The sequence below is a fragment of the Charadrius vociferus genome, unplaced genomic scaffold, assembly GCF_000708025.1.
Source record: "Charadrius vociferus isolate BGI_N301 unplaced genomic scaffold, ASM70802v2 scaffold611, whole genome shotgun sequence".
In the NCBI taxonomy this organism is placed as follows: domain Eukaryota; kingdom Metazoa; phylum Chordata; class Aves; order Charadriiformes; family Charadriidae; genus Charadrius; species Charadrius vociferus.
In genome coordinates this window covers 992,510-1,003,879 of record NW_009646844.1, presented here as the reverse complement: position 1 = coordinate 1,003,879, position 11,370 = coordinate 992,510, and the positions used below count along the sequence as shown (strand labels likewise).

The 11,370-nt window shown below is 38.8% G+C and overlaps 1 protein-coding gene across 1 annotated transcript; it reads left to right on the top strand.

The window, feature by feature from the left end:
* The first annotated feature begins 2,153 nt into the window (after positions 1-2,153).
* On the top strand, positions 2,154-11,370 carry VPS26A (vacuolar protein sorting 26 homolog A (S. pombe)). The gene is made up of 9 exons (XM_009894014.1): positions 2,154-2,174; positions 2,940-3,089; positions 4,816-4,891; positions 7,413-7,569; positions 8,044-8,208; positions 8,679-8,785; positions 9,541-9,609; positions 10,158-10,300; positions 11,054-11,370. Exons 1-9 carry the CDS (start codon positions 2,154-2,156, stop codon positions 11,165-11,167), a joined length of 1,002 nt encoding a protein of 333 aa, XP_009892316.1. The 3' UTR covers positions 11,168-11,370.

The following is an 11,370-nucleotide window of genomic DNA, read 5'->3' as shown; positions in this document are numbered from 1 at the left end:
GGGGAGGCGGCGGCGGGAGCTGCCGCTGTGCGGGGCGAGCTCGGGGGAGAGCTTGCAAAACAGCGCTGGGGCGAAGGGGTGAAAAACAATGGTTTGGGGCGTTTTTAATATAATTTCTGGATTAAGGCTTGGGACGTTCCCCTGCTTCCCCTTCGTCCTCGCCAACACGGGGTTTAGTCCTGAGACTCGGCTTCCGTTTTTCCTGTATAGCTGCTGTCGGAGAGGCTTTGGGGAAAGTGGGTGCGATAGTCCTGGAAACATAAGTAAATCTTTCAGCAGTCCCGTAAGGCAGTGCTTAAAATGACAGCGGTTGGTAGTAATCCTTCAGGGCTGGTCAGAGGGGCCGCTTTGTGCTTAGCAGACTCGACCTAGGCAAAGCGCTTGGTGTGTTGGGATGTGTTGGTTTAAAAAAATACATATTTTAAAGAATCAACGAGATCAACGCACTTTGGGTTTCTGAAGCATGGGGATTCCTTAACGTGTCTCTGTTTCTGTTGGACATGCAGAAGCTTTGTAGGGCTCAGCGTGAAGGTGAGGCTGGGATTTCTGCACCGTTTATCAGCTGCTGGGAGTCCTGCAAGTCCTTTAGTACAACTATAACGCGTAAGGACTGAATGCAGATGGATTTCAGTGCTGGTGTAGCAAAATCTCCAGCGTCTGTCTTTTGCATGAAATCAAGAACAGAGCCTAGCGTTTGGCCAGCTTCAGAAAACCTTCGTTCTGTCTTCATTGTCTTAAGCTGTAACATAATAAGCTATATGATAGCTTCTTAAAATACTTCTTGTTTTGCATAGTTTCCCCGCAGCAATATCCTTGATAGCAACTGGAGGAGATACCAGCTGTTGATTTCTTTATTCCGTATGTTCTTGTCGTCTCTGGATGAGATCATGGCTAATCTCTAAGGGGTACAGTTGAAATATTCATATGCAGTGTCTTGAGAAGCGATGCGTTACCAATGTTAGTTCTGACTGACTGCTTTAAATGATAGTAGACCTTCATAATTTGGAAGGCACTGCGAGTCCATCTTGTATAATGTTTACTTAAAGGTAATGTGCTTCCTTGTTTACTTGGGGGGGGGTATAAGGCTAATCTGGAGGACATTCAAATATAAAATTTCTGAGGAAAAAAAGTGGACGTGCCCAAAAGTAATCTTTGTAACAGTTTCAGATGATCTAAATATTTTGAATTCTTGTTGAAACTTTCTTATTTTTCTTTCCCCCTCCCCGAGCATCCAAAAGTCAAGAATGGTTCTAGTGTGCAGTCATTAAAAAACAAAAAAAGGTTTTATTTCTAATTTCAGCAATTAATGCGAATAAGTGCTTGGCAGAGACTTGGAGGATCATTCGGTCTTAGTTTGACCACCTTGTTGGTCATCTGCTTCTCCTTTCCTGTGAGACTGCGAAGTAGCTATAACTAGGTTTCAGTTAGTTATATACATCTCTGTGGATTGAACTAGGGCTGCTTGCTCTCTGAACAAACACAAAGTTGGTTTAGCTTTGTGTGAATCGCTGTTTTATAGCTCAGAATTGCACCATGTCTTTGCTTGACTTGGATGGGTAAGCAAAAAGTCACTCAATGTTCCTACTGCTAGGCAGCAGCATTGAGGTCAAACTCTCTTCTAGACTTTGTTATAAATGTTACATTTAGAACTTCAGGCCCCCAGAATGTCTTGAATGTATTCTTACTCAATTTTTGAGATTAAACTGTTGAAGTGAGAATGACTGTTCTATCTAGTTGAAGTGGATGCACCTGTAAAGAACCTAGTGTAATTTCTCAAAAAAAAAAAAAAGTTGCACTGAATTAGTGAAGTGTTGTCTGCTTCAGTACATCAAAGCAGGTTAGCGCCTAATTCTTAGGAGAAAATGTGAGCTTTTTTGCTAATCTTTTTGAGGTCCCCATAGGGCTGCTAACATGTTCTGCAGTTTCTTGTAAAAAATACTTGTGCACCGTCAAAGAATGATCTCTCCTTAATCTTTTTGAGGTCCCCATAGGGCTGTTAACATGTTTTGCAGTTTCTTGTAAAAAAATACTTGTGCACTGTCAAAGAATGATCTCTCCTAAGGAGTTTCTTGTGTTTGGTGCTGGTCAAAAGTTCGTGCCTAGGGAATGCTGTTGTAAGTTGAGGACGAACATCTAATGCTCATAATGGATTGATGCTTGGAGCAGAACTAGGGGTAAGCTTCTAACATCCACTCCGTCTGATGGCAGAGTTGTGTAGATTACATGAAGAACTGCTGCCTCTTGAACCTGCTAGTGCTCTCTTCATTTGCTAAGAGAACTGGGGTGTAGGAAGAGGCAGCAAATAAAAGTCCCTGTTCCCCTTTGCCAACCAGGGGGATGCTTTAGGCTTTATACTGTATCCCCTGTTGTTGTTTCTTTTCACTCTGCTTTGCTCTGTTATTCCTCTTACTTCTGATCATCCTTGATACTGCAGTTTATGCAGTAAGTTGTAATGGGTATAAAGTGATATGTATTTTTTTTAATGGCATATCTCAAATCCTAAGCCAGATGGGATAAGTTTGTTAAAAATATTTTTTGAAGTGTCATTTAAAAATGATTAATTTCTTTAAATTGAAGTCAATGATTGGGAACTTTGCAGTGACAGAAACCAAAGTTGTATTTGCAACAGTGATGTTTTAAATATTTGTTAGTATTTTAGTGTAGTAATCATAATGGTAATTATGCTGTGTACTTTTTTAATAAACATTATATTTTGTAAGAGCTGTCACTGCTTGTTAATGACCTGATTTCAGTTATTTGCGAGATGAACAACTGCCTTTTTTCATTGCTGTTTCTTGGGTCTCTAATGCATAATGGCGTTGTAACTTCATGGGAGCACAAATGTTTTTTCCCAACATCTAGTGTACAGCTGCAAATAAATACCACATTTAAAATGGAGTGTCCACTGTGTAGTAACTTGTCTAATTCTTTTATTCCAGAGTTTTCTTGGAGGCTTTTTCGCTCCTCCTTGTGAGATTGATGTTATTCTTAATGATGCTGAAACACGAAAAACAGCAGAAATCAAAACAGAAGATGGTAAAGTAGAAAAGCATTTTCTCTTCTATGATGGAGAATCTGTTTCAGGAAAGGTAAATTATTTTTATTTTTTTAAGTGACTTAATTACTGTAATGATTCTAGTATGCAAAAGCGTATAGGAAACTAAATGAAAAACTGATATAAGCAAGAGCTGCAATTTCAGCTTGTGATGTTATTCAAAGAGGAAACAGTGTTTTCCTATGTATTTGTCTTTTTTACCATAGTCATTCAGGCAACTAATAAAACTGAATGTTTTGAATAGTAGCTGTGTATTTGTTTCTGGTCATCTTGTATTCATGAATAAGGTTTTTGTGCAACTGGGTGGAATGCTATCATTGCTTCTGACAACAAGAAAACTATTCCAAACTGGATCCCCCTGCTTCCCCTTGCCTTTGAACTCCAAAATCCACAACCCAACACATGTAACAGTAATTTTTGGCTGGTGCAGCCAACCTGCTTTGCATACCCTGAAGATAAGCCTTGCATTTCATGCCCTGAAGTGGTTTCTGGAATTGCATCAGAGGAGCAACATATTAAGTTCAGCTGGCTGCTGAGTCAAGAGTTGTTCTTGTTTGGGGAGGGGAGGAGGGAGGTTGAGATTGCCAGAGGGATTTCTCTACTTTTAGTCCTGCACCTAAGAACTCCTTGCCATCACTCTAGTTTTACTGGAGCCATTTTCACTCTCTGAATATTTCCGTTACGATCCACTTTTTCTCCTTGAGCTAGGTATCGGGTTCTGAGATTGATTTCTAAATACCTGCTTCGATCTTGACTGACCCATTATCTCTGTGAATCTTCCTGCTCTGAAGATATCTTTCCATGCTAACATCTTGGTTCTCTAGAAAGATCCTTTCAGAGGTGTGAAACTCTCACAAGATGGGCCTTAAATTCAGGAAACTGAGGAAACCAGCTTTTGTATCTTCACTGACCTGACGACTTCTTGCTTGTATCAGTGATGCCTGAGAAGTGCCTGATGAGTTTTGGCTAACATGAGCATAGTGGGATGAGAAGGTCTATGAATGATGGAGACCAGTAATTTATTGGACAACTTCCATCTATCTGAAGTTAGATACAATTATTCAAGTGGTTTACTTCCTACTTGGATATTGATGAGGTACTGGATTTTAAGGTACAGGAATTTCTCTGGTCATCACTACCTCATAGGAATACATTATATATGTGTTATATTTACATGTTTCCAGAGAAGGTAACCTTATGGAATCTTTTCTTCTGAGGTGAGTCTGTTTGAGAATCAAATTCACAAATGAAGATCTTGACAGTAGGTTTCATTATCACTTTTCATTGACTTCTCTAACACCAATACTTAGCTATCTGCTGAGGAAGGGACTTAAGTTCACTTGACTTGAAAGGAATGCATCTTATGGCAGTTCTTTTTTGGACTTCCAAATGAGACTCTCAGAAGATGCTTTGAAGCTCTCTGCCTTCAAAGATGGCAAGAGGGTCACGACTGGCTTATGTGAACTCTGCTTAAACTCTGGCTTGGATTCTTAATTTTGGGAGTTGAAAGTTTCAAGTTTAGTTACTAAATTCAGTCTTGTGGATGATTAGATTTTTCTTAAATGCTTTAGTGGCGCCTTGGTAATGCTTGATTTCATAATCGGCTGTTTGCTTTGGTTGCCTGCAAGCTCAAGTAGTGCTGTTGAGAAGAGGTCTCAGTTTTCATTGGCATGTAGTAATATGTTTTCATTTTTACTAAGGTCATGTATTAGAGTGACAGTGTTGAAAAATTTTAACTGCTGTTTTTCTTGCCTTGATAGGTGAATGTGTCATTTAGGCAGCCTGGGAAGAGACAAGAGCACCAAGGAATTAGAATTGAATTTGTAGGACAAATTGGTGAGTTTAAGCTATAAAGGCAATGTCAGGTGTGTGTGGTTTATGGAACTTGGCATTTGTGGCTGTCAGCAGTTTGGCTCAAATATTGCAACCTGTTTGGGTTAGTTGATGACAAGTGCCAAAGGAAGATTATATCCTCATTTTAATGCAGGCGATGTACTGATTTGTGCTAGTCAAAAAGTCATTGGGAAGGAAGATACGTACACATGAGGGAGAACTGGGATGGTGAGTATTCGTCTGTCTCAGGTTAAGAGTTTGATTAAGCACCACTAGAGATGTCTAAAAATTAAACTCGTGGCCATGGTACATGTAGTTTCAGCTTCATATATTTCAGAACTTAAAACACTGTCTTCCCTCTGGTTATAAATGAATGACCCTGAAGTAAAAAGCAGAATTAAAGCACTTAATTTTTTTTTTCTGTCTGTGCGTTGTTTTGCATGTGTTTAGGCCAAATGAGCCAAAATTTGAGCCAAAATACCAGGTGTACTTACTGTGCCAAGCTTCCTAATTCTTGTCTTTAATTCTGGCTCTGAAAGAGAAGAAGCATAGAAAAGAAATGATGGGGCAGCCTATAGGAAAATGCTTCTAAAATAATTACTTGGTGGTTAGTTTTCTAAAACATGGTTTTATACTGTTAACATAAAATAGTATTGAAGCTTCAGAGGATCTTTGTGCTTCTTAGCAAGATAATGTGGCATTGACATTAAAAATACAATTTTCCTACAACTGTATCCAAATCTAGTTACATTTGAACTACGAAGAGTTTTGATCACATCTAACCTCTTCCTACCACTTGAGGCAACCTCTGCACCCTTAGGCTGAAGCTAAAATTCCTTCCCTCTCTGTTAGAGGGGAAGGATCTCTGTTTGGATCATTGTCCCCCTTTGAAACTTGAAGAATTATTTCCGCCTCGTACGATTTACTGTGGAATTTCACCAATTCTGTATTTCTGAGCAGTCAGTAGGCTCCAGCACCCTATGTCTGAACTGTTGCGGAGCAGGTATGACTGAGTTCTGACACCTGATGCTTTATGCTTTGAGGTTTCAATCACTGGGGCTGTAAAAGCAGACTTGTGGAATAAAGCAGCAGTGTGATGGGAATGAGGCATTTAGAGGTAGGGAAAAAAAGAGAGCTCACGTGCGTCAGCTTCATTTAGTCTGTTGTCTTCTAATAGCTGTACAGGCTGTTCTGTGTCTACTCTGATACATAAATTTTATTCTCTGAATGACTTTCATTTGATGTAGTGTTTCTTGAATTTTATGTGTTTCTGGGATTTTCCGTTGTGCTACAGTTCAGAACTCATCAGTTACGCAGAAGTGGTTTAAGCTACTGATTATTGTATTTGTCGGTGTTTTCTTGTGTCCTTTCAAGTTTTAATAGAGTAGTACAAAAAGCATCTCAGTAGTGTGATCTGTCTCTGCACTACTTGGAGACTAGCTCCCGTTGCATGTCGAAGGCATATTTTAAACCAGCTCTTGAGAGTGCAACTCTTCTGACCGGCACAAAAAGTACCGGATATGCAATTGTATTATTGTATGAACACTAGTCATAGCCACAAAAAGTACCGGATATGCAATTGTAAATAAATCTCGTATTATTGTATGAACACTAGTCATAGAAAACAAAGTACACCTTAGATAATTTGTAGTCATGTTAGAAAAGAAGCAGTTACCAGTTAGTGTCAGTTTCTACCAAGTTGGCAATGATAAACTGTACAGTTGGTGTGTTTAGTTTTATTCTCTTACGGAAAGCTTCAGTCTACGTAAAACCAAGTGCTGCTAATGTTCTTAGCTGGTATTTTCATTGTGAATTGTAGAGAGGCTTGGTTTTTATATACTAAAGTATTTGGATTTTTTTTTTATGGCAACAAATTTTTCTGCCTTTCTAAGTTTTGTCTTGGTGAGAATTGTGTGACATAGATATAAGGATGAATAATAATGACAGTGGTCTGGACTGGTGACAGAAGATGCTGTTGCTGTGGAACTGGTGTGTCTATGCTTATGTGTTAAATGACTCACTTAGACCAGTGGTCATAATAAGCCATTTGATTGTAGCACAGTAGTAATAACAAACCATTTGATAGGTGGTGTTGATCTGTGGGGTACCAGTTGGGATCACTGGCCTGTCCTAAATGAGCCAGTCTTGATGTTGCTTAGATTTTGTCCCTTCAACAATAAATGCTGGAAGCCACAATCAAACAACGCTGATTACAAAGAATGCAAGACAAGAAGTGCTTGTTAAAGTTGGCTAAACCGTCGTTAAAAAAAGATGCCATGCCAGTGAAGCTTCAAATATGTCTTCTGTTCATTGCAGTTAGCTCTTTAGGAATGCTTACTGTAGGTTGCTGAAACTGAAGATAACTTTGAAAAACTGGTGAAAACATTTGGTCAGATATGTGTAACTTAAATCAAATTAATTGCTTCTGTTGTCCTCTCCCACCTGCTCCTGCCAAATTAGAATCAGTTTTGTTTGCTAAAACCAAACACTGAAACATGTTTTCCTTTAACTTCCTCATCTTTAGAGCTCTTCAATGACAAAAGCAACACTCACGAATTTGTAAACTTAGTGAAAGAACTGGCCTTACCTGGAGAACTGACCCAAAGCAGAAGCTATGACTTTGAATTCATGCAGGTTGAGAAGCCATACGAATCCTACATTGGTGCCAATGTCAGACTGAGGTTTGTAATTGTTAAGCCTTCTCTCCCCTCCTCCCCTGCAGCAAATTCGTAACTTAGCAATTATGCTTTCCCCTTTTCTCCTTTTGGATTTTGAGTCAGACATGTAACAGCCAGTAGCTAATGTGCGTTGATTGGCATTGTTGAGATTGTGTTATAATGTAGCCTTCTCTATTTTATTTGGAATTGCTCAGTGGTGTTTGTGTAGATCAAATTCTTTTGATTCAATCAAGTGAAAGCAGTCCATGTCTTTCCTTTAAAAAATAAAAAACCAAACCCAAACACAACCAGTCAAACCCTTCTCCACTTTTCCACCTATAAGTGTTTTGTCTTGCAGTTTGGTGTCTTACTCTTTTCTGCTTAGTCGTAAGAGAATGTACTCTTTGTCTTTTAGAGAATACCTGTACTTCAGAAGATAAGGGCTTTTACTTATGCAGTTCTGAATAATCATGGTTAACTTGGTGGCTTTCTTCCTAGGTATTTTCTAAAAGTGACAATAGTGAGACGGCTGTCAGACTTGGTGAAAGAATATGATCTGATTGTTCACCAGCTTGCTACGTACCCAGATGTAAACAACTCCATTAAAATGGAAGTAGGCATTGAAGACTGTCTTCATATAGAGTTTGAATACAATAAGTCAAAGTAAGTGTAACTTAGAATGGAACTTATTGAAGTAAATATCTTGGGATGAAAAGATAGAGTACATAATATTTTGTGAATAACCTGGTATCTGGGGACTTAAAAAGTAAGGCAACATTTTAAATGATTGTTGTATTGAGCTCTTTGGTTACTTATTACACAGTGGCCTTTTTTTTGAGGAATACTTGTCTGTTCTGCCTTCTGTACTAATAGGAAGGTCACTAGCAAATACTTGAGATTTTATTTCTGCATTTATGCTTTTTGCATATAACTATGTTACTTCCTTTACTAATAGTGCAGTGATCGAAAGGTGCTAATTGCACTGGTCTGGCTGAGATGCTTACCTCAGTGGGGAAGCAAGCTCTGACTAATTAACAGGCCAGATAAGGTAATTGCCTGTATAACTTGTTTTCAAGAAGCTGTGTAAGTTGTCTTTGTTCTTTAATGAAAACCCCCATTCTGTTCTTTTAAAGGTATCACTTAAAGGATGTGATTGTTGGAAAAATTTATTTCCTCTTAGTGAGAATAAAAATTCAGCACATGGAGTTGCAGCTGATCAAAAAGGAGATTACTGGAATTGGTAAGAGAAACAAAATCCAAAAGAAATGGCAACTTGTATGCCAGTTGAGTGTTATGCAGACCTGGAGAGTGAAGTCAATAGTTGCAGCTTTGGCTAAATCGATGCTGCACGTGCTTCTTTCTCACTGGTTTTGACTGCCATTTGCATTTTGTTCTTTGGTAATCATACTCAGTAGTCAACACTACCTAAGGTCCTTGGCATTGTTCTGGGATTGTGACTGTTGGGCTAGCTTCACAAACGTGAACCATTGTTAATCAAACTTTGGCATAAATATGCAGCAGCTTAAGCAGCCTTGAGAGGTAACGAACAAGGGAAAATGTGGAAAATGCATCCTGAACACCCCTTTGTCTCTGTAGATACTAGCTGGTAAAGTGGGCTTTGTAAAGATTAGCATCAATCTGTTGTGTTCTAGAAATGTATCATTTTCAGTCAGCCTAAAGCTGATAGGGTGGAAATACCAAGAGGCTTTGAAGCAGAAACAGCCTGGTTATTGCAGATCAGGCTTGCACACCCTCAAACTAGGAAGGCAGTAAGAGCTTGTGGCTCACGACTTCATTCCCCAGTCACTGGAACCCTAGTGAGCAGCCTGTGTAAGAGAGTAAGAAGTAGATGCTCTGTCTGGGAGAGGGTTTTGCTTGCAAAAAAATGCAGTGTTGTGTAATTTAAATGCTGCAGAGTAGAAATTGCTGTGATAAAGCTTTGTAAATGTTTAAAATGAAAGTGTGTGTTCTCACAGTGAAAACTTGTTTCACCAGGACCCAGTACCACAACAGAGACTGAAACTATTGCAAAGTATGAAATAATGGATGGTGCGCCAGTTAAAGGTAAATAACTGTGCTTGTTTTAAAGGGTAAACATTTTTTGAGATAAAACTGTATTTAAAAAAAAAACTAATCTGGAGATGATTTGCATAAATTTTTCTTGGAGAAACCACACTTCTCCTTAGGTTGCTGAAATGATAGTGGATTTTCCTATTCAAAGCAGACATTTTTGTTGACTTAGGGCATTTCACTTGGGATCCTAGTAATTCTTACCCTTATTTACTATTGGAAACTCTATATCTGACCCTTTTATCACTTTGGTTCAAACCTGACTCCATGGTGTAGACCAGCTCTAGAGTTCAACATATTGATCCTTTTGTCTTGCCTGGCTACTGTGCTTCCACTGGGAAAGTGTTTCCACTTTTGATTTCACACTTGCGTCTGTGCTTACTGTTATGTTTGTAGTGGTTTTTTTTGTTTTTTTTTTTTTTGTTTTAACAAGGGAAGGGGCACAGACCGTGCTTGGCAAACTGCTTTTATTTTGTGTGTCTTCTGAAACTGCCTTAATGACACCCAGTTTTAAGGAACTAACTGAAACTTTCTTTTTTAAGGTGAATCAATTCCTATAAGACTGTTCTTAGCAGGCTACGACCCAACTCCTACAATGAGGGATGTGAACAAAAAATTTTCAGTGAGGTACTTCTTAAATCTAGTGCTTGTGGATGAAGAAGACAGACGATACTTCAAACAACAGGTATGGTCAATCTTGTTGCAGAAGTATCTGGACTGTTGTATGTGCTGCGTTGAATGTTCAGCTTCATGTATGGGATAAGCATTTCTGCTATTGAGTGTATTAGAAGCTGTATAGAAAATGTTAGCTTGCAAAAAGGAGCCAAGGGGGATGATGGATACTGTTTCAGCAAGGGTAGGATGCTCAGTGCCATAGAACAGCTATGATATTTGACTGAAAACCTAACAAAAGTCGAGGATGTGCTGAGGAAAGGAATAGAGAAAAGGGTCACTGGAATGAAGCTATGTGGATTAGAACATAAACTAGATCAGAATGTCCTTTCTGAAGGATAGACAAGGCAAGATAATTAAATATTGAAAACAAAAGGTAACTGGAGCATGCAATGGTTATGATGGGCTTTGGATTTTGAGAAAAGGAGGAAGAAAGACTTCTTGGAGCCTTTAATACCATCAAAGTAGGATTGTTAAGGAAGAGGTGACTGCTCAGGATTGATAGAAGTAGTTAATACCATCAAAGTAGGATTGTTAAGAGGTGACTGCTCAGGATTGATAAAAGTAAGCGTTCAGGCAGTAACTACATATGTACACTTAATTATTTGTGTCTTCTGTTACTTACAGAGCAGTGCGGTAGGTACAGAAAGTAATGGGGATGCAGAGTTTTTCAAAAGTCTTTGCCTATTAGGAACTTAAAATGGTACTTGATACTGCTGGCTTAATGGTAAAAAGTTGTTTAAAAAGTGTTTCCTTGCTCAAATAGGAAATAATTTTATGGAGAAAAGCTCCAGAGAAGCTGAGGAAACAACGAACAAACTTTCACCAGCGATTTGAATCTCCAGAATCACAAGCATCTGCTGAGCAACCCGAAATGTGAACTGGTATAAGGTGAAAAACTTTGCGATGCTTCAGCAGGTTAAAGACAGCAGCAGCCTGTGGGAAAAGAAGGCCAAAATTCCCATTACAACTGTCTTCCTTCATCTTGCAGTGCTGCATTTACCATACTACTAAAGCGTTCTTCAGTTAAACATTCAAGTATGTATATACATTTAAAATAAAGTGCTTTCTCAAACACTGGAA